This window comes from Struthio camelus, chromosome 3 (assembly GCF_040807025.1).
Source record: "Struthio camelus isolate bStrCam1 chromosome 3, bStrCam1.hap1, whole genome shotgun sequence".
Classification (NCBI taxonomy): domain Eukaryota; kingdom Metazoa; phylum Chordata; class Aves; order Struthioniformes; family Struthionidae; genus Struthio; species Struthio camelus.
Window position 1 is genome coordinate 110,451,608 of NC_090944.1, and position 21,913 is coordinate 110,473,520.

The 21,913-nt window shown below is 37.0% G+C and overlaps 1 protein-coding gene across 5 annotated transcripts in view; it reads right to left on the reverse strand.

The window, feature by feature from the left end:
* Nucleotides 1–21,913, reverse strand: part of PLEKHH2 (pleckstrin homology, MyTH4 and FERM domain containing H2) — a 61,544-nt gene that overhangs the window by 37,192 nt on the left and 2,439 nt on the right. For 4 of the 5 annotated variants that reach the window (XM_068939666.1, XM_068939665.1, XM_068939664.1 and 1 more), the window contains exons 3-7: nucleotides 19,753–19,882; nucleotides 3,971–4,033; nucleotides 2,749–2,898; nucleotides 2,220–2,303; nucleotides 791–872 (exon numbers count right to left, since the gene is read on the reverse strand). In XM_068939666.1, the coding sequence (XP_068795767.1) occupies nucleotides 791–872; nucleotides 2,220–2,303; nucleotides 2,749–2,898; nucleotides 3,971–4,033; nucleotides 19,753–19,875 (502 nt within the window). In that variant the 5' untranslated portion in view covers nucleotides 19,876–19,882. Of the gene's footprint in view, nucleotides 1–790; nucleotides 873–2,219; nucleotides 2,304–2,748; nucleotides 2,899–3,970; nucleotides 4,034–11,118; nucleotides 11,241–19,752; nucleotides 19,883–21,913 lie in introns of those variants that run through there. The other variant, XM_068939668.1, reaches the window with a different exon arrangement.

Consider the following 21,913-nt stretch of genomic DNA (forward strand, 5'->3'; position numbering starts at 1 on the left):
CAGAAATACACACACATTTATAAATGTGTATATATATGTATATGAGATATATTATCAAGAAATAAGAGTTAGGTAGCAGACTAACAAGATTTTTCAGATGAAAAATCTTTCATTATTAGGTTAGTCAGGTGCAGAGAAGACTATGGGGATCTTCAGAGAGACTTGAACAAACTTGGTGAACAGGCAACACAGTAGCAAATAAAATTACACTTTGATTAATGTAAAGTAACACTGGAGGGGATGTTCTTCCTTCTCATATTTACATTTCATGTATTTTTAAATTAACTATATTCAATCAGAGAGGAACCTGGGTGCTGGAATGGCTGAATGAAGGTTTTGGATCAGTGTGGTCAAATGTAATAATTAAAAAAAATCAGATTAGAATTCTGATTCCCAACTGAGCATTTTCTGGGAAGGCAGATGCAGACAGTCATTCATCTATTCCTTAACAGGGCTAAGATCTCCTACCTTATAAATATGTGAAAGTAAGGATCTGAAACAAATTCAGTCAAATATTACTGCTTGCAGAACCTTTTTAATAATAGAAAGAGAAATATCCACTCATCCAGCAAAAAACAGCTGTGGTTTGTTTGTTTGTCTTTTTCATAAAAATTCAATTACTGCTTGCCTAACACCTTATGTACAGTCACTCTGAGGTCAGTAAATTAATACTCATTGAAATATTTCAGATTTTCAGGAATATTTCAATTACTTGGATGCATAAATTATTAGGATATGGTCAGAATTATGCCACATACAGAGAAGTTTTAAAAACACTTGTGTCATTTACCTTGCAGTTTAGACTGTACTGTTTTCATCTCTTTGGTTTGCTTTTGGTTCATCAAGCGAAGGTTCTGATTTTCCACTTCTAACTAAAAGCATATAAATTTAAAGCGTATCCATTGGTAAAGCAATTTTTAAAGTCATTATATCATCTAGATTTTCTCTGCTTTTTGGATTTCTAAAGATGAAGCTATTTCAAGTGGTAAACTCCTCTCTGCTGTTTCTCTTAACGCCAGTCTAAGCATTTGTTTACTCAGAACAAATGAAATTACCTATAATGATTAATTATTTGCACAATACTCTTTACTCTAATAGAATTATTCCCAACCACGCAAACCCAAGACCGCTTTTAAAAGCCTGAATAATTAAAAAAAAATCTCTGTTGGTTTGGGCATTTTTAATAAAAGCAAAGGGCTAGAATAACAAGCAAACTGTTGTGCCATTTGGAAAACCCAAGAGAAAGCAGAGGAATTAGAGGAAATGATGATCCCAATGCCTCCTGCTACTCCATAGCAAAGTTAAAGAAAATATGTATCAAAGAAGATTATATGGAGCAGAAGAACTTCTATGGGAAGAGAAAAACCTCAACATCCGATTGCCATATCCCACTACCAGGGATATAGTTTTAGCTATATTTCATTAGACTCAACTACTTCTACTTCTTATTAACTTCTTATTAAATGATTTTAAAATCTTTCACCACAGCCTAATGGTAAACGTTATTTCTAGCTTTCTACTTAAAAAAATCACCATTAGTTAAATAGCTTTTAACTAGAGTGAGCATAATTTCCAGTTAACCACTGAAGAGTAGGATTGTAACTCTTATGGGTGGGCAATTTTAAATTTAATCTAAATGTAAGGAGGAGAAAGAGCACAGCTGCATACCAAAACTGGCATCCTGAGCCAGGACAAAGAGATCTCACCACAGCAGGGAAACAAGGGACACAGCTGGTCTCTTTTCGGAATAGAACCGGTGCCCCTGAAGCTATTTATGGTTAAGAATATACTGGGCAATAGAAAATGAAAAATGATGAAGTCATTTTTTCTGACAGGCCCCAGCAGATGTGGTCAATATTTGGGGGATTATTCACAATTTAGGCATCTATGTGAGCAAGCTATGTTAGCCACCTAATCTCCCACAATTAGTGGAGATAAACTAGAACTTCCAGAGAGCAGTTCTGGGATTTCTCTCCATAAAGTGGACCCAGAGATACTAGTTGGCTAAATCAGTAAACTGAAGTTATGTGACAGGGATACTCTCTCCTCTGCGCTGCTCTTTTCATTTTTCCCCTTTTAAGTAAGTAACTACACCACCTAATGAAACTGGTAAACATTTGTTAACCATGGCATTACCCTCTTAACAGCCAAAAAGCCTAAAGGATATCAAGCCAGACCTTGTATTTTCTGTATTACAAATACTGTCACAAGAGACATACCTCATGGAGCTTGACTGTCACCCATTCTTTTATTTTAGCTGCTTTTTCTTCTATGATTTTAGCTTCTTGCAGTCTTATTTGCTTCTGGAAAAAAAAATGACAAAAATAGTTTTCACTGGGTATTTTTGTCTGACTGAGTAGTATCTTCAGATACAAATTCTAAAGTTTGCTTTAAGTAATTCAGTCTCCTTAGCAATACATGCTGATTTGTTTTTAAAAGATGAATATACCTTTTATACAGGCTGCTGTTCCTCTAAGAAAAATGAAAAATTTTCAAAGGAGACAGTCAAGAAGAAGATCTTTAAGATCCCTCTTAAAAATTAAATATTCTTTCAAAGGAAGCCAGCACACAACTTGCAAGTGAATAAATCTTATTCAGATGTTATGTTCCTAATGGGAAACTCCTTAATCAAACAACAGAAATAATTCGGAACTTTTCTGTCCTGTATTGATCTTAATTTTTTTCTTTTCCTTTTGCATAATTAAGAATGAAATTGATGCTCATCTTTTTAACATAATTATTTCTAACCTGTTCTTCAAGTTGTTGCTCCAATTTTTGTATTGTGTCATTTTTTTCTTGTATCAGCATCTCCAGATCTTGACACCTCTTATACAACCTGGTTTCTGATTCACTTGTTTGAACATTAGCGGCTTTTAATTTTTCTTCCATAACTTGCACCTATTTGGTAGGTCAAACATAACACTTTTTAGAAACATGGTATTATAAGTAAAAGGTAACAATTTAATCATAAAATTGGTTGTTAAAATTGCTCCCCACACTTAAGATTCAAGGTAATCCTACAAAGTTCTAAACCCTATTTGAGAAGAAATTTCACAGTTTTAGATCACCTTATGCACCTAATACTAATAGGACTGCCAAAACACTGATAGCCCTTAGACAAATTTGGTTAATGACAGCAAGAGGCTTGTAGGTTTGTAACACGCACATCTGTTAGAGATGCAAAAATGGAGAGAATGTATAGGGAGCACATAGCTTTTCTTAGGCTTAAAAATTAATGTTTTAATAAATAAATAACCACATAAAAACACAGTACTCAAAGAACAAGAAATTATTACAGGCACTCTAAAAAATGACTGAAAATACCTGTCTCACAGTGAGGGGCATGTTCTAACTGTGAATTAGGACATGAATCGTATTCTTACAACTATCAGTTTCTATCTGTTTCAACAGTGAAATAAGAAGGATTTTTAGGGGATACCATACATATGCTTACAAAATTATTGCAGTACATACATGTGCCATTTGGAATCAAAAGGAAACTTTGGTTAAATATGCAGCCACAACCTCTTTCTTTAGATGACATAACTTATTACAAGAACGATGAGCACAAAACAGAATCATCCTATTTACTGACTGTGTTGGATAGCCCTTTTTTTAAGGTTTTCTAAAGTAGGTTGATGTTTCCTCTTCCTTTTGTTTCCATTTGCATCATATATCAAAGACTCATGATGTATCAATGGAGAAGATGATAAAAATACTGTACAGCAAAGAAGTTCATTATATGCATCTATCTTGGATTTTTCAGTTAGCTTTCACTTTATTATAGACTAAACTCTGAACTTGACAGTGAGCGAAGCAGTTATCTCTGGTAAGAGAGATCAATAAATATAAAAACCAACTTATGCCTTTTAAACAGTATTTAAGAAAAATAGTAATTTTCTGAATTTTCCTTGATAACAGTGCTTTAACATGCACATAGCTAGTGGAGATATTTTTCATTTAGATATACCTGCTGAAAAGCCCTCTCTGCTTGACGATCAGCATCTATAACTTGTCTCTCAAGCTGCTGCATCTGTAAATACAGAAAAAACATAGAGTAAAATGCCCATGCCTTCTGCCCACTAACAGAAATACCACAGTGAAACATGTTTTCATGGTCTGTTTTGACAGATTGTGAGCAGGAGCTTAAAAAATAAATAGAAGGATAAACTGTGTGTCAGATTGGGGAGATAACTCATGATTGCGAGCATACGAAACCATTATTACAATTCCTGGATAAACTGTGTGTCAGATTGGGGAGATAACTCATGATTGCGAGCATACGAAACCATTATTACAATTCCTCTAAAGAAAAAATTTAGTACAACTTTTCTTCAAAGTATAATTTTGTGGCTGCTGTATGACACAATGCTTTTTTTTCCTGCTAGCAAGAGTAGAAATCCCTTTGACAGTAACTCTTAGACTTTTCTCATGCAGGCTTATAGTCTTATGAAGTGCTAAGCTACTTCATGTCCTTCCAAAACTAGCAGGAGAAAAGGGTACTTGACACATCATACAGTTTGATCATTAACTCTTCTGAATTTGACAGATTTCGCTTTTGGGAGGAATTGCGCTACAAGGACTGTTCCCGACTCTTCCACCCTCTGAGCCAAGGAAGGGGGACCTGGCACATGAGACACTGGGATGAGACGGGACTCAGATGCCGCTCAGAAAAGTTTGTGAAAAGCACAGTAGAAACTAGAAAGACAGAGACCAGCATGATGTGGGGGGTGCAGCTCCCTTTGAGAGGTGGGTGGCCCTCACCTGCTACTTTATAACAGCTCCTAATAAATCACAGTCTCAACCTTTGCACTGGGCCCCTGAAGCCCCCTGCACTTTACATAGTTTATTTTGAAGCCTTTTCCAACAACGTGGTACGAAGTAGGCCAGAAACAACCAATTCTGTTAACTGCTTTCTAGTCTGATTTTGGTGAACGAGGGAATTACGAGATTTTTTTTTTTTAAAGTAAACTCAGTTTTGAAATCATACTGGAAAGTACTTAAGAAAATGAATATGTTGTTCCACAATTTAAGGATTTGAGACTGGTTCTCAGGAAATACATGGCCATAGACCTCTGTTCATCTGAGGAGGATAAAACATCAAATACTTAACATTAGGATCCTCAGTATTCAGCTTCAGAGTTACTCATAGAAAAAGCAGAGAAAAGCATATGCTACAAGCGATGCAAATGAAAACCACTGATTCTTTCTACAGCTTACTACTTTGGTTTCAAAATAATCAGTCAGTTTCATTCAGTCCTGTTGGCACTTAGTTTCTGGCGTCTTTCAGTTTCTTTTTCTTTCTCCCTCTTCCCCCCCCCCCCCAGTTATGCTGTCAATCACACGAAACAGTTTCGTGCACTTCACCCCCTTCATCCAGACGAGGACACAGAGCCATCGTTTTCTATCCGTCACAAACTAACAAGGGAGAAAAGGAGTCTTCCCTAATGCAAGGTGTGACCGACCGACTGGTACTTTCTGACGTGATACAGTCTACACCATAATCCCGCGGCGCGTTACTGGTAGTGGAGCTACAGACATGACACAGTACACCGGGTTATTGCTGTGTCCCTGCCGAGCTGCTCTGAAGGAGCGCTCCTGAGGACACGACAGTCCCAGTCACTCATGCACAGACTGCTTGGCCAGAGAGACAGAGAATTAAGTCTTTGTGGTTTCCCTCTGGCCACATGTATTCAATGTTCATATATGTTCAATTTAATATTGAGCGTTTAACTTTGGGTTCAGTTTTTAGACAATCTGAATTCTCACGTTACTTTTCATCTGTGTTTTTGGTCTTCTGCTCAAATATAAGCTTAGTTTACAAGAATCCCTTTAATGTTGGTGCTGAAAACACATTTCTCCCTCAGCGAGTGGCGGATTCAGAGAGACGGGCTGTCTGGGAGCGCGAGGGCAGGCAGCGCCGTGCTGCGGGAGCAGCCGTGCCCAGGGCACGCTCTGGGAGGGCACGCACTTCCACCGCAGGGCACACGGCAACAGCAGTCAAGCATCTAGAACAGCTTGGCAGAAACCGCCTTCACGTATTTGTAACGTGAAATTCATTGCTGACGAGTAGCAAGCTGTTCATCAGTCTTCACAGCGAAACAATTTGTAAATGCCAGGTGACTGCCACGGCAGGTCTTTGGTAATTTATTTATATCTAGTAAGTGAAGTTCATTTCAGTGCTAAGGCCCCGTCAGAAACCTGGCGGGTTTAATACATGGAAACAAAACTTGGAAATGCTGCTTGCCACGGTCACTCAACTACCAGCGTCGCTCAGCTAGCTGAGACTTGGCTTGAACCTGAAAACAAGTCGTCTCTTTAGCAATACGTCATGAGCACGGACCCAGTGCACAACCGTTAGGCAGTGGCCCGGCTCTGCTGCGCAACAGTCTGAGTGCTGGATGAGACGGTGCAAGGCAGACACACGTTATTTCCATGTTCCTACACTGAAACCGTACAATGCATCTCTTGCAAGGAATACATATGATTGCACAGGACTGGGAACATAATAACATGCTCATATAAACCAGTGGGATAAAGAATGTAATTGGAAAAAAAGTGCTGCTGAGCTCAAAAATGTGAGCTGGAAGAGCCGAGAAAATAATTAACATGAAAAATGGCATTCAGAGTTTAAAAATGGAAGATCAAAGCTCATTTTTGCTTCATTACGAGTTAACTATTTCAAGAAGTTATTTTAAGAAGCTTTGCATGATCTCACAATATGGATTAACCAGCCAGCTTCCTGGCAACAGCTAAACATGAGTTTTCATTTGAAAAGTTTCTAAAGGGTCTTCAATTTATTTTAGGAGTCTCCTGTTAAAAAAAAAAAAAGGCAAACAAAACCAGCAAGCTGTATTATTCCGCAAGCACGGAATATCATCGTTACCAAACCTGAGCAGCTATTACAGGTAAATTGGCTAACAGTCCAGTAGGTGGATGCTACACAACAGTTCTTAAATAATCCCTGATTTGCCCTCAGAAAAGTGTTTAGTTAGATTTATTTTGCAGTGTCTACCATAACAATAATGTAGAACTTGAAATAAAAATATATTTTTTCCGTTTCCACGAATAATCTCTAACCAAAGTTGCTTTGCCTTAAAAAAAAAAAAAAAAGAGATTTGTCTCTATCCTCTGACCCCTTTGCTTCTTTACAGGCCTACAAGGCTAAAGAGAAAAAAAGGATAGCTTCAGGACAGTCTAAATGCTGTCAAATTTGTTGGGCTGAAGGCTGGAACCCGTTCCAAGAGGAAAGGTTCCTCTTCACAGAGAAAACCTAACCTCCTTTTTATGTTGGTATGAGGTTTCATATTGCTCACCATGATCACAGCATTACTGAAAGAGAGAGAAAGAAAGAGGAAAGAAAGATGGTGTAAATATCTGAGTGGACAAATAGCAAATCATTTACATCTAAAGCAGTGTTTTGAACTCCTTTAGATTAAAATGCATAGTGGTAAATTCTCTTCTTGAATCACCACCCCAAAATTATAAAAACAATTTCAGACCATAGATAGCTAGCTTAAGATCCTAAAATTAGGAAAAAAAGGTAGATGCTACCTTGACTTAATTTGAAGATGAGAAAGGCAGATAAGGCATCTCCACATTTGAAAGAGAAGGTCAACACGTTTTACAGATGCAGAAGAAAAGGACTCTTACCTATTGCTGCAGCTTGAATATTGGTGACCAGCTCTGACCTTTACACAGAAAATGATTTGAAAAACAGCAAAGTCTGTTAAATTAGACCTATGTCCCATCAGCTTGTTTTCATTTACATCTGTGCAAATCACCAGTTTCACTGGAATTAAATGGCACATATCAGTCTTTAGGCAAGGCACTTCTTGAATGAACTACAGTCTATAAAGTCTCATTAGACACAAAGAAAGGAGAAACATGGAGGTAAAGGGCCAATATGACACTGGTACCATTCAGCACTTTGAGTATACTTAAGCCTGATCTCCTCTCCTGTCCTGTGTGGAGTAACTTGAAATCACGGCCTAATTCAACAACTTAATCTAAGGAATATTCTTTTCATGTACATTCATGACTGGTTCAAGCCCCTTCCAAGATTCATTTAGCATTCAGAGGTCTTCTGTGATTATCTGTATTGTTCGTTTTATGCTGTTAAACAGCAGGAACATACATGCTTTTGCACATTAACTACAGATACACACTGACTACAGGACAATGTCAGCACAGGTACAGAGGAACGGACCGTTACTTTAATCTGCAATTTCTCCTTCTCTTTTTAGATGTAAAAATCTTCTTAAAATGTTCAGACTATCTAAGAGTGCACACTGCATCAATTATCTCAATTATGGAAAATAATATCTATTGTTAGAAACCGATTTGTTCTTAAACTTAGTAAGGAAATAACCACTCTACATCTGACATTCATCAAATCGAGCTATTTTTGTTCCAACAATGAACAGAGAAATGCCACATGTGAATAAATACTGGATGCTTTGAAGAAACATAGCGGCAATACAAACAAAAACAGTTGTACTGCCTTGAAGGTCTCGTCATTGAAGCACAACACATACTGTGGTGTGGGGATTTTTTATGGTACACAATTAAATTATATTCTCAGTATTTTTCAAAGTTCATCTTGAAGTTTCTTGAACATTCAGAAATGTTCAATGTATATTTTTGTGCAAGCAAATGAATTTTTCATTATATTAAAATATTTATTGCTTGAAATCCAATCTACCTATTTTCTACACCAAACGGTATCAATCAGTTCAAAAGTCATCCCTCTCAGACACGTCAAAAAATATCCCATGTGTATGCATATGTGTATACATGGATATATAGAGAGATTATTGTTCCTGTAATGTGCATTAGGGAAAAATTACACCTCTCCATTTATAATATTCCTGATATTTTGAATCACTATTTAATAAAAGAAAGGAACATTTTTTATTTAAAAATCTCATAAAAGAAAAAATAAAGCTGTAGGCAGTCCTTCCTTCTTGAAGTCTGAAAATGTCTGTTAGTGATAGGAACAAAAATATTTTATCAAAGTCATTTTCAACATCAAAACTTGTCCCAGTAACATTTAAAAATTGCTTCATAATCAATGCATAATACAGAGTGTCCTCACTTTTAGTATGATAAATAATACAGTTGTATCATGCAGCTTTATGGAAAACAGTGTATGATATTTTGAAATAAATAAATACAGGAAAAAGTAAGGCAATGAATGAAGAGAAAAAAATCCATCACTTCTCTGCAAGTCTTTCAGCATATACTAATAACAGGTCAGAGTTTTTAAAGACTAAAATTGAGTTAAAACCTAATGTTTCTGAAATAGATATTGAGAGTGTCTATAAAGTGCAGTATTTCCAGTGACTTGAGAACAGTTTAGGGTCTGTATTTTTCTTGCACTTCTATATTTAGACTTATCTCCGTCTGAAAAAAAGACCCAAACCATCCACAGCTAAAAAACAGTGTCCCACGCTGAAAGTAGTAAATCTATCCATTTAAGATTTAGTGACGTATCAGTCCTCACACCACATAGGGTTTACCAAAACTGAAGAAACACCTTTAAACTGGATGCAAGCATGAATGTGGTACAGAATAATTTAAGAGTACTTAATCTAATAGTAAAGAAATTTGAGCAGAGCTCTGTTGTAAATTATCACTGCGCAGCTTAACAGCGCTGTGTCTCGCCTGGATAGCCACGCTCGGAATAGTAATGGTATGTTTGTAATTCTGTGAGCTAATATGGGGATATTGAGTCCTCTATAAACAAATATATGGGGGAATGAGTGAGGGATAAACACATAGGTAACTCTGTCAAAGCAGAAAACAGGTATAAAAAGGTGATGAATAATCCTTGTCTGGAACCTCATTTTCCAGATTGAACAAAATTGGTTTTGGAACTGCCTTCTGATAGAAGCTGTACATGCAAAAGACCTGACTTTTTACATGGTGCTTTGTAAGTTATACATGGGTGTAATAACATGCCTGCCAGCTATCCCAGAGCACTATGTAAGACCAAGATTTCCCCTTTTAGTTCTATATTCCTGTTTGGACTCAAATATTTGATCATGTCTCTGCATTTTCTTAAGAGCAAGCACTGCTTAAAACCACGTTATCTTTTTGTCAGTGGTTTTGATCACCATCAGTTTTCATGTTTTAAAACATGGTTAGCCCAATCTATAGATGCTTACATTTCTTAGCTAAAAGGGATAGTAAAACTGTTTTAGATGCATGACTTACTCTATTTACAAAAAGGCCTCCCCTCTGGAAGTTTAGCTTAGGAAAACACATTAACGTTCCTCCTATTTTTGTAACTCGTTTATCCAAAAGCTGACTGGGTATGTTCCATCCATATTTTCCAACATTATTCCTTCTGTCTTGACACTGATTTCTCTTTTACATATCATGTATCTTCCAGAAGGCCAGTGCTAAATCTTTATAAACTACAACAAACCTTAAAACATGAACTAACCAGTTAAGCCACATAAGCAAAACACAGACCCAAGAAAGATGTAAAAGTACGTTAGAAACATTTCACAGGAAAAATAAAACAGGAAGAGAATTTGTAAAGGGGGAATTAGCACATGCATTGGTTAAAATGTACTTTGTTCTTTACTAGATGATTATTTTACCCCAGAGGCAACACAGTAACTAGAAAGTCTTATCTTGTATACAACTTTGCAACTTTTAACTGGTAATGGAAGATTGTCTTGTCTCATAAAACCAGGAACTGATACTTCGGATCAACCTAGAGTCACAAAATGAAATATACTCCAGTTAAGAAAAAAAAAAAAAAGGAAATTAAATACTTTGGCACAAAAGCCTTTCCTTAGAACGAAATGAAACCCACAAAAATATTTCTCAAAATCTTTTTGTCATAGACCTCAAATAAAAGGCTAATACACTGTCTTAAGGGGTTCAAACGTCCCTTAGGTTAACCACAGATCAAACGTGACAAATTTTCTTCACTATTGTACTGCTACATGAGATACTGTATTTTACCGTTTGTCATTGTTTCCTACAAGAAAAAAATAGTTATTTGGAAGAAACACCCTAAACTATAGCCTTAATTTTCCTTCATATCCCATGAAAGGGCTCACTTTGGTTACGACTGCTTGCAAAATTTAGCTCAATACTCACAACTTGGCAGCTGGCAAGCTGTCACTTTTCATTGCACTCCCACTTTTTCCTTCTCCCATCTTCTCTATTTTTATTACTAATTAAAAGGAAAAAGACTACAATTCTTCTCATGAGCAAGGCAGTGTCAACTCTGCCAATTTGTTATCTATCTATCTAACCCCTCCTCTTCATTTTATCTCCTTCTGTCTTCAGACTGTTCACAAGACAGGGATTATCTCTTTTCTCTGCTGAATTGTGGTCAGAATTATGGGGGGCAAAAGTAATTTAGGTTTTTGAAGCCAATCATTATCTATAGAATGTATATGTAGACACACACACTCCTGCTGTTCCTCCTGAAGACTGCTACTAATTCTACAGTCCTGATGTAACAAAATCACAATGCAGCCTGCCTCAACTACAGACATGTCCAGCCCTGCTCTCCTAGCTAGGCAAAAGGTGCTTCTTAATTGCAAGTCTCTCTTAAATTTGCTATATATATGAATATACATGAACTATGTTTAGCAGAAAAGCCTGTCCTTAGAACAAACTGAAACCTACAGAAATGATCAGTCTCCATCTGTTCAATCTCTAGAACGATCAGCCTCAAAATTCTAATCCGTCCCCGTCACGTGGGAGCGCCGAGTTATATTCTGAGTTATCTCTTTTGAATTCTTTTCAATCTTTAAACATGATTTTAAGAAAATTATTTTAGCTTAAAGCGTTTCCTAGAGCTTGCTAAATGCATGAAAAGTACACAAGAAAAGATAATCTTTTATTACATTTCAGCTGAGCTCATTCTAGTAAAATTACTGATTTTTTTTCTCGAAATTATATAAATTAAAAATAGGGAACAGAAAAGGCCAAGGGGAGAAGTCTTCCGGAATTGGTAGACGAGGACAGCTGCCAATAAATAGACAGACGGACTAAGATAAGTTAAATTCAGTAGTGGGATTTGGGGACACAGTGTCATGAAGGTCAACTGTGCAGCATGTAATGTTGGCTGAGTAATTAGTTTGTGCTTTTCTCAACTCCAGTCTTAGGATTTTCTTAAGCTTTGTAAAATATTAGGAATGTTCTTTCTGGCTCTCTTCTCTCCCAATTCAGATCTTATCTTGTCTTAAAAAAACATAAGCAAATACAAATTATGTATATTTCCACTCCGGTAGAAATAGATGTTATTATAACATATTCAAAATCTTGAGAGAAGGGAAGATACTGTTTTAACAGGAAGGAAGAGTGTACAAAGTCATATCTGAGCAGATAGAGAAAAGAAGTCTCACATATTTTAAAAGTTATAAGAGAAACAGTAATATCTGGTTGTTGATCTCCATACTGTAAAGAAGACACCAGTTTTATTTTGTTTTTCTTTCATTGTGGTACTGCGACTGTGGAAATTCTACTACTTTTGTCTGGTTGAATTGTGGCTTCTGATAACTGGCCAGAACTGCAGTGCGATTTACAGCCAGAACATGAATATCTAAAATAAGAAGCCTTTTCCCATGCCACTCTGAGAGGTGACTTCCATCAAAGGTGTGAGTCAGTGCCAAAGTCAAAAAAACTGAAAACTTAACTTGACTGAAACTGAATTTATTCATAAAATTATAGTGTATATGACATCTAGGGAACCCAGATGATAAAGGAGCAAGTGCTTCCAGAAATATCTATATGGCAGCATAGTACAGTTTGAAGACACAACAACAGATACTTAACACCTGAAAATACTCATGAAGGAAATGAAAAATAAATGCATAATTAGTACAAAAAGAGTTCCCTCCAGGAAAAATGGAGAGATGTCTTGTAGCCCCTGCAAGTGAAACAATAAAGAAATCTTTGATTTGCTCAGGATCTGCCCAAATGCCTGCCCGCCATCACAATTTCCACAGGAGAAGATATTCATTCTCTGGTCTCATATCAAGGGCTGTGTTTTTCAAGCCATTTTACAGTCTCTCCTCTACAAGAACAGCTAATGTATTGCTTCTTGAGTTCCCCTTTTTTTTCCTCCTTTCCTCTTCAACCTCCTTATAAAGAATATAGGTTAAAGTCATACAAAAACAGTGAAACAAGACAAAATCACTGTTATAAAAACACACATGGCAACAGAGCACTGCAACAGGTTGCCCAGAGAGGTTGTGGAGTCTCCATCCTTGGAGATATTCAAAAACTGTCTGGACATAATCCTGGGCAACGTGCTCTAGGTGACCTTGCTAGAGCAGGGGGGTTAGTTAGACTAGACGATCTCCAGAGGTTCCTTGCAACCTCAACCATTCTGTGATTCTGTGACTCAGTATTTCACCCTAAAAGCTTTCCTCTTGTCTCCAGGGGCCAAATAATTTAAACTCTCCAGTGACTTAGGTCTGGAGCTTACCTGGGGACCAGGTGAGGATCTGGGAGAGGTCCCTCCAGGAGCAACTCCCCTAGCCACCATGAAGAGACGACTTCAGGCTTGGCTCTTCCACTGCGTGCAGCTCTGCAGCGCTAGCCCTGCACGTTCTGAATACTCAAAAACCCTCGTCAACTCCTGCCAGAGCACGGAGCAACACAAAACCTCAGTTACATAGCGCAAAAACATGATTCTGGTGGACTGCTAGGCAGCGCTCACAGCAGTTCCCACACTTGGATCAGAATTCCCCTCCCTTTCCTGTAAAATAATAGTGACAATGCTTCTGGGAACTGCAGCCCCCTGACGAGGGCTCAGCACTTGCTCTGGCCCAGCACCAGCTGCACTGCACCAGGTAGGGCTGCGCTCAGGCCATGTGGATGCCACTGCTCTAAGAACCCTGAGCCTGAGGGACTGCACCAGCTCACATATGTTCATTCAGAGGCAGTCTATCTGAATTATTTTCTTTGATGAGAAGTTTTCGAAAAGCAACTGAAATACTGAAAAATAACCTTCATTTGAGTAATTTTGGTACTACAGTATTTTGCTCCCTTTTACTTTATTCATCATAATCCCTTGAATGCAAATGGAGATATTCATTGTGCCTTCTCCAAATTTCACATTGGCAACGTCTGCACAAGTCAAATATGTTATGGACTTTTCCTTTAAAACTATTCATCTTAAAATTGTCATGCCACGGATAAGAAAGCAAATTGCATCTGCTTCATTTTTGAAATGTCAAATGGTACAGCATAAATATGTCTGCAAAATGAATAAATACACAGAACATGGATTTTGCTGTTGGTTTGTAAGAACAGAAGTCAGGAATGTATTATGTTTTGGAATTTATTAGAAATAGTATTTGGCCTACAAAGCAGTTATGTTTCAATTTTCATAAGCTGTAGGAGAAGTATTAATATTATTGCATTTGTCATGTGCACATTCAGTTGCCAGCTGAGCACGTGTACAGAGAATATCCAAATGCAAGGTTAAAAGCAAACAAATCAACATACGTATAAAAATAATCCCCTCTCTCCATCATGTACATTTGTTGGAAATCATTCAAAGTACAAAATAATGACCCTTGGCACCGAAGGAAACAAACCCAGAGATGTTCACGTATATGCTGAGTATTACTGGATGGCCCATAATGCAAGATTTGGGACAGTGCCATATTCAATCCTTACAGGGTATGATGAAAAAGAAATTTGATGAAGCCTGCCCAAGAGGAAATTTAACAGAGCTATGTACTTCTTTAACCAAAACAATTTTAGTGGTAGGAAGAGCATTAACTTTATACCTGATTTTACATTTATTAGGTGAAAAATGTATTTATTAGGAAAAGAATGAAAGACACTAAATTTTACTATGACATTAAATGCTAGCTGGAAGCTAACCTTTCCGCAGAAAGTTTCACTTTCACTCAATAAAAGTTTTTTTTTTTTAGTAAACTCCTCCTATGTGTACCACTCAAGCTGTAACAGACTAAAGGCTTCCACTTAGAGCTCAGTTCTACAGACATCCTACGTTTGGCGTACTAGGGATACCTTCTACACCATTCCTTAAATTCCTGTAAAGACCTCTCCCATTTACAGCAGCAGCTTCTGCTTAAAATTTCAACAAGGCCTCTTTCTCTGCATATTAGATTTATAAATATAGACTCTTTACTTGGCAAGACGAAAACAAATAAAAACCCAACAAATACAACACTGTATATTCCTTTGCTCCATGCTCTTCTTCTCAAGCTCGCTATAAAATACAAGTTCTGGTAGCCACATTGCTGAAGTGCTTTAAAGTTTAAATATAAATTTGTCATATTCCTCAACCACTGAGGTTCAAGGAAGAACATTTGCTGGATTTACAAAACCCAGTAAATGATTTGTTTTTCTAAATTGGAACATATCTATTGGAAAAATATACTGAAGTCTTCCAATTTCAATCGTTCATTTACTTGCAGGCACACTATTAAATAAAACAACTTTGCAAAGGCTTTTCATTTCCAATGTGTAAGAGAAGTATTCCAATTAATCCACTGCCCTGATGTATTTGCAGAAGCACATGGTTTGCAGACACAAACATCTAAAAAGGATAGATTCAATTTACCCTTCTGGAAATACAGTTTTAGGATAAACTATGGAACAAGTATATAAGGAAAAACTACAACGTCAGTTTCTAAGCCCTATAAATGCTCTAATAGCATGTAAGCTCTTTTTCCTGATTCCCTGTCTTGAAGAGACATCTTTCAAATACGGAGAGAGGAAGTAGGCTGGAGAATTACCAAGCTAATTCATTTATACTACCTTCCTGTAGAGACCAGTTGTTTTGTCACACTATCACTCTCGTTCTGTTTCCTACAACAATTACCTAATTTAATACCCAAGAGGGTTTTACATCTGTCATGCTACAGTACAGTGATTTCTGTTGCTGTTTTAAGAGAGAACACTATCTGGTGCTATTGTTCAATGTTTTAGTACACATATCACAGCACAGGGATGATTGTAAACAAAACCACAAATAAATGACTATGCGAATCAAAGTCAGAGTATGAAATATTTGTGTGTTTTGCAAATTAGAAATAGTTTAATTCAGTAACAAATAACTTATGTAGACAGTGTCTGTAAGGACTGACAAAATTTCAGCTGTGTTTTCCTCTCATTATTAACATCCGGCCACACATCAAATATTAGCTGATTAGTTCTTCATTATTCACTTTGCTATTTTCCAAATACATTTTTGAGTAAAAATTCCACGTAGCTTAATTTCAAACTAGTGTGAACATATAATTTTCTTTACCAATACTCATAACTGTACAATTTGGAATTTTAAAAATAAGTGAAAAATAACCACTGGATCATTACAAATGAAACAAACATACAAATCTATGCAATGCATTAGTGCACATTTTAAAAATGGTTGTTTTTGAATGTCAACAAAATTAATAGGTCTGCAGATGAATATAGTCTCATTTTGTCAAGCTTTGGCCACTGTCTCTGATATGTTTCATGTTTTAGCTGAATTCCAGATTATAAATGAAAGACTTATATTAAAAAGTCAAAGTGGCAAAGTGAGGAGAAGGATCATTTTTTAAGAAGTCTGTTAATGCTATGCTCCGCAGAGAAATATATGAAATTATCCCAATTCGATCCTTGTTGGACCCATGCTTTTCAATGGAAAATACTTAACCTCCTTTCACCTCTTCCACACATTTAGTTTTCGTAAGATTTCTGAGAAGGCTAAGGAAAAACAAAACAAGAGGATTACAAATGACAAATTATTAAGATTTGTTTCTGTCTGTTTCGGAGTAATGTTTCTCACAGATGAGAAAAAATGACTGATTTTCCTTTGAATGCTTTGTTTCAAGGCACAGTGCTGACAGTTTGTGATTTTATCCCTCATACTGTATGCATACATTTATATTAATTTAAGAGGTCATTTCTAGCAGCTAAGAGTCTGTAAATGCAAACTGCAATGGAACAAAGCAAAAAGGCACCTAGAAAGAATTCAAACTTTACTTCTAAAATCTTTTTTAAACTCAGATGATTTTGTGAACTACTGTTCATGAACCTTAACTTTTTGGTTGCCAAAACTATAATTAGCAGCAGCTGCAAAAAACATTGCAGTTATGACTGCCGGAAAGTCCCTAAAAAGTCATGTCCAGGGTTCAGCCATTTGACTTCTATCCCAAACGGTAGTGGTCCAGATGGGGCACTGAGACACAACATATATAGGACACCTAACAGCACAGACTATGTAATTGTCCAGTGATCTGCTGAGTGTTACAACAGATGGTATCAGCCTCTTTGATAGAGGCTCTCCTCCAAGACTGATGATAATGATATATTAATTCCTTTGGGGCCTTGCTAACTGGAATGAAGGATGCAAGCAGTTTTCAGGCTTTTTTCTTTTCTTTTTTTCAACTTTAATGAGGTCTTGAGGCATGGCATTTGTGCAGCTGTGCAGCTCATTTGTGCAGCTCTTTTTGCACATCCAGTATTCTGCAAGACCTGCTCTGTGAGAGTATGCCACACACAAAAATTACAGGATTGGGTTAAAAAATACAGAGTTTTCAATTATATTGTTTTCTAATAACAACAATATTTTGTTAGTCATCCCAAAACAGAGGTATTTAGAGTGTCAGCTATAAAAATAAAATCCCAGTAGAATACAATTTTAGTACCCAATAATTTTACATTGCTGTGAATGTTAATGTTCACTTCAGTAAAAAAGATATACTTAACAAAAAAGGCTAATTCACAAAACACTGGATTTCTTTATTTCCACCTCAATCGAAGTTCTGTAACCTCCATAGAAGAGATAAAGGAAAGAACAGATCAAACTAATAGTGGCAAATTGCCAGGACCAAATGATACCCAGTCAAGAGCTGGATGATACAGGTGAACTGCTAACTGGGGTGTGTTCTCTCTCACTTAAGATTGTCTTAGTACTTGAAGCGGTAAGCTGCAAATGTGGCACCAATATTTAAGAAGGATTTCAGCAAAGATGCAGGCAATTATTGATCTGTAAACTTGATGTCCCCCGTAGCAAATTAATAGAAACTATAATAAAAGCAGAATCAGGGATCATGTGGATAAGTACGGTAGACTAGGGAAGAGTCGAAGTGGCCTCCATAAAGAGGAGTTTTGGCTCACAAAGCTATTGCAGGTCTTTGAGGGGATTATCGAGGTTGCAAACGAGGGATATTGGTTTATATAATCACTTGGATTTGTTAAAGTCCTTAAACGAGACAAACAGCCACAGGATAAGAAGGAATATCCTTGCATGAATAAAGAACTGGCTCAAAGATGAAAATAGAGGGTAATTGTCCACTTCACACAGTGAAAAGAGGCCATCAGCAGAGGTCTGCAGAGAGTTGCGCCAGGCCTGTGTAGCACCACAGGCATCTGGTAATGGCAACGGGCAGTGAAGTGACAAAGTTTGTTGATGGTATTCTGTTACTCAGGACAATAGGATCTTTCCATCTAGGAAGACTTGCAAGAAGGTCCTTAAAAGATTCAGTGACTGGTCAATAATATTACAACTGAAGCATAACACAGAAACCTGAAGGACTTTGAGTAAGATCCTGGAATTAAGATAGATAGCTCCATGAAAACATGCTCGATGGTCAGTTTAGCTGTCAAAGTAAAACAAACGTTAAGTATCATTTAGGAAAGGAACAGAGCACAAAGCTGTGTATATCATCTATGTTTTTTCATAAATGCACAAATAGATTTTGTCCTGCTTGAATACTATTTCTACTTCTTGCCCTCAAAAGAATAGAGTAGAATGAGAATGATTCAGAGAAGGCTAAATATGGATGCTAGATGTTTTCATAGTTTCAAAGGCAGAATAGATAAGTTCGCAAAAGACAAGTACTAAAATAAATGTAGAAAATTATTAAAAATAAAAACATCTTCACTCTGACATACCACAGAAGAATCTGAATTTTATTTTTCATTTTTGGTGGAAGAATTGGTGCAAATTTGAGCTCCAGAAAGAATAGCATAGCTCTGACAAAATAATTTTTAACTAGAAATTCAATGAAATCAATATTAATGATGACATAAAATCACATAATTCTAAAGATTTGGTAAATTGTTTTGTCCCTCGTACCGCTTTAATTACCTTGCTCTGCTGGAAACGCTGCCTGCTAAATACAATGATTTTTCATATTTCAAATTCAGACTCATTTCTAGTTGACTGATGGCATATACAAATCTAAATATGTCAAGTGTAATGTTTCGCTGTGGCAAAATAAAGTCTAGATTGAAACAATATACCTTAATGTAGATATAATAATTTTCAACTTCCCAGGAGCCAAGACTCAGATGACTAGCTGCAGTTTAGGGATGTCTTATTACAGGAAAAATAAGTCTGGTGAACTGTATGATTTAATAAGGAACACTGAAGAAGATAATACCTCTGGAAATTTTTCCCAGTGACTTCTGTGTGTCTTAAATCAGATCCCAAATACTTACGAAAATTTGTTACGCCTTAATTTTGATGTTGTAAAGGTGATGATTGGACACACATTTTTCTCAGCAGATTTGCCTGCATGTTCTTATTTGAAAATGAACACTTATTTCTGGCAAATCAGATGTGCAAAATTCTTTATCAGCATTCATAATACCTGTTTTCCACATACTTTGTCTAAAAATGCTTTTTTTTCCCCCTCCCAAAAAAATCCCATTAGTTTTAATCTCGAACCACAATCTGTGATCAGCCCCTACCATCAAATAAAATCATTTATCCAGTATTAAAATTAACAACATAAGACCTACCTTCTCCGCTAACAACTCTCTGATCTTGCTTGCCTGGAGACGAAACTTCATTAACTGTGACTCCAGAGTTAAACATCTTTCCTTCCAGTTTATAGTACCTTCTGGCTCTGAAAGATCAGCCATATTTATTCTGGAAAAAGAAAGGGGTAGGAAAAAAACACCTTGAACTGAGTTTGTATTTAATATATCTGGCATTCTTTTAGTATATACACTAACCTATTTCATAAAAATCTCAGGAAAACCCCAAACTTCTGTAAATAGGTAGCTTCAAAACATTGAATGAAAATTACGTTAGCCTACAAAGGCCCTTAACATAAAGAGGAGATTCCTGAAATCTGTGTTAATAATATTTGGGTTTACGCTATAATAATATTTGGGTTTACCCTAATCTAATTTAAATTATTTCAGAGCTGCAAAATGTTTTCCTTGATAAGCAGAGAAACATCACACATTTTACTCTTTGGTTACTGTTCTTTAATGCATAGAAGAGGCTTGTAGAGAACTGAGCTTTTGCTAGAAAATGCCATATATAGGTGTCAACTACATATGAGTTTTAGTTTTATGTAAGTTTAGCATTTGACAGAAAATTTTTTAAGTTTTAAAATTCTTAAGCTTATTCAGGTTTTCTTGAAAATTTATTACCCCTAATAAGATGCAAGGGGGCGCTTATGGTACCAAAGATAAAGTCAGGTGAGTAAAGGGCCCCTAACGGGTCCTTGCAGGAAAAACAATCCTTTATAGTAACTGTTGCAGACATTGGAATATTTTCGCTCACATTTGGGGTTGAAATTCATGTTTTTATCTCCATTTAAGTGGTCACGCTTTCCTGGAATTAAGCTCAGTGCCATTCCGGACAAGCACGGCTGGAAAAATTGTTCAGGATGAGAGCTGGCTTTACATTGAGGGCTGAGTCAACGTGAGAAGCCAAGAAAATCATCTGTATATAAGTAGAAGGACTGCAGTCTGCTGTAGTCCAAAGTATTTGTAGACAGCTTGATAGAGAGTAAGCAGATGGCTGCATGGAGCCATTCGGTCCAAGTAGTTTCCTTATGAGTGAAGGCCCTGGCCTTTGCAAGAGTCTGAATATGCAGGACTGGCTTGGAAAATAAAGCTCAAGTTCCCTGTAAGCATCCAACTTACCTCAGAAGTAAAAAAATCAGAAATAAAAACACCATTCTGTTGAAGGCAGTTGAAAGATCATAGCAAACAAAAACGTCAGGCATGTCATTGCACTGCACACGTGTCACTTCTGTCATGGGGCAATGAGACTGGACAAAGAAGAGCCAGTTGCCACTCGTTTCAGTGTGACGGGAGAGACTGGCACAGGAGACTGACTCATCTATAGCACAGGTCCCTGCACCCTATCTCCCGGCAGTTAGCAGAGCTACATTAACAAGTGACATCCTTCAAGCGCTCCTCCCCATGACACAAAAGCATGGCTCCCAGCTTCCCTTCCTCCCACCGTCAGAGGAAGAAACCCCAGCTCCCTCTCTCCCCGAGCTCGCATCCGCGGCAGGGCAAGAAACTGTTTTGATGCCAGGAGGAAAAAAGGAAAGGACAAAGCATTGCAAGAGAAAGCAAAGCTGTGAGAAGGATTCCAAAAAATCCTTAACTTTTTTCTGATACATGAAATAATATTTTTCAGTTGTCTTCTGAATTGTGAATGTCCTAGATTACTCTGAAGTTTATCATGGCTAAGCAGGTGAAAAATTCTCAACATCTCAGAGCTTTTCTTCCCTCTCCCATACCCTAATTTCCTTGTGCCTGTCATTCCTTACTTATATGTGCAGTCAAAAGGACAAAGAGGAATGGAAAACTGACCAAACTTAAGTTTTTCACCATTGTCATTTGGCTGAAGGTAACTGCTCCACTCCTAACTCTCTGTTTCTCTCGGTCTTGCATGCTATGATTCAAGCTGTTAAGCACGAGCTTATAACCATCCCTATTCGGGAATCTCAACTCAGGAGCTCAGGATTCAATCCCCATGGCATTAATGGGATTTAAGGACGTTATTAAAATAGTTTCCTAAGCTGATCTTGCTACACCCAAATTCTAAGCTTTAAGCACACGAGTACTTCTTCGATTGCAAGCCTCCTTGAGGATCAGCATCTTATACCGTTTCCCCCTTGCCTTAAGCCAGCCAAGAAAATTCCCTGGACTC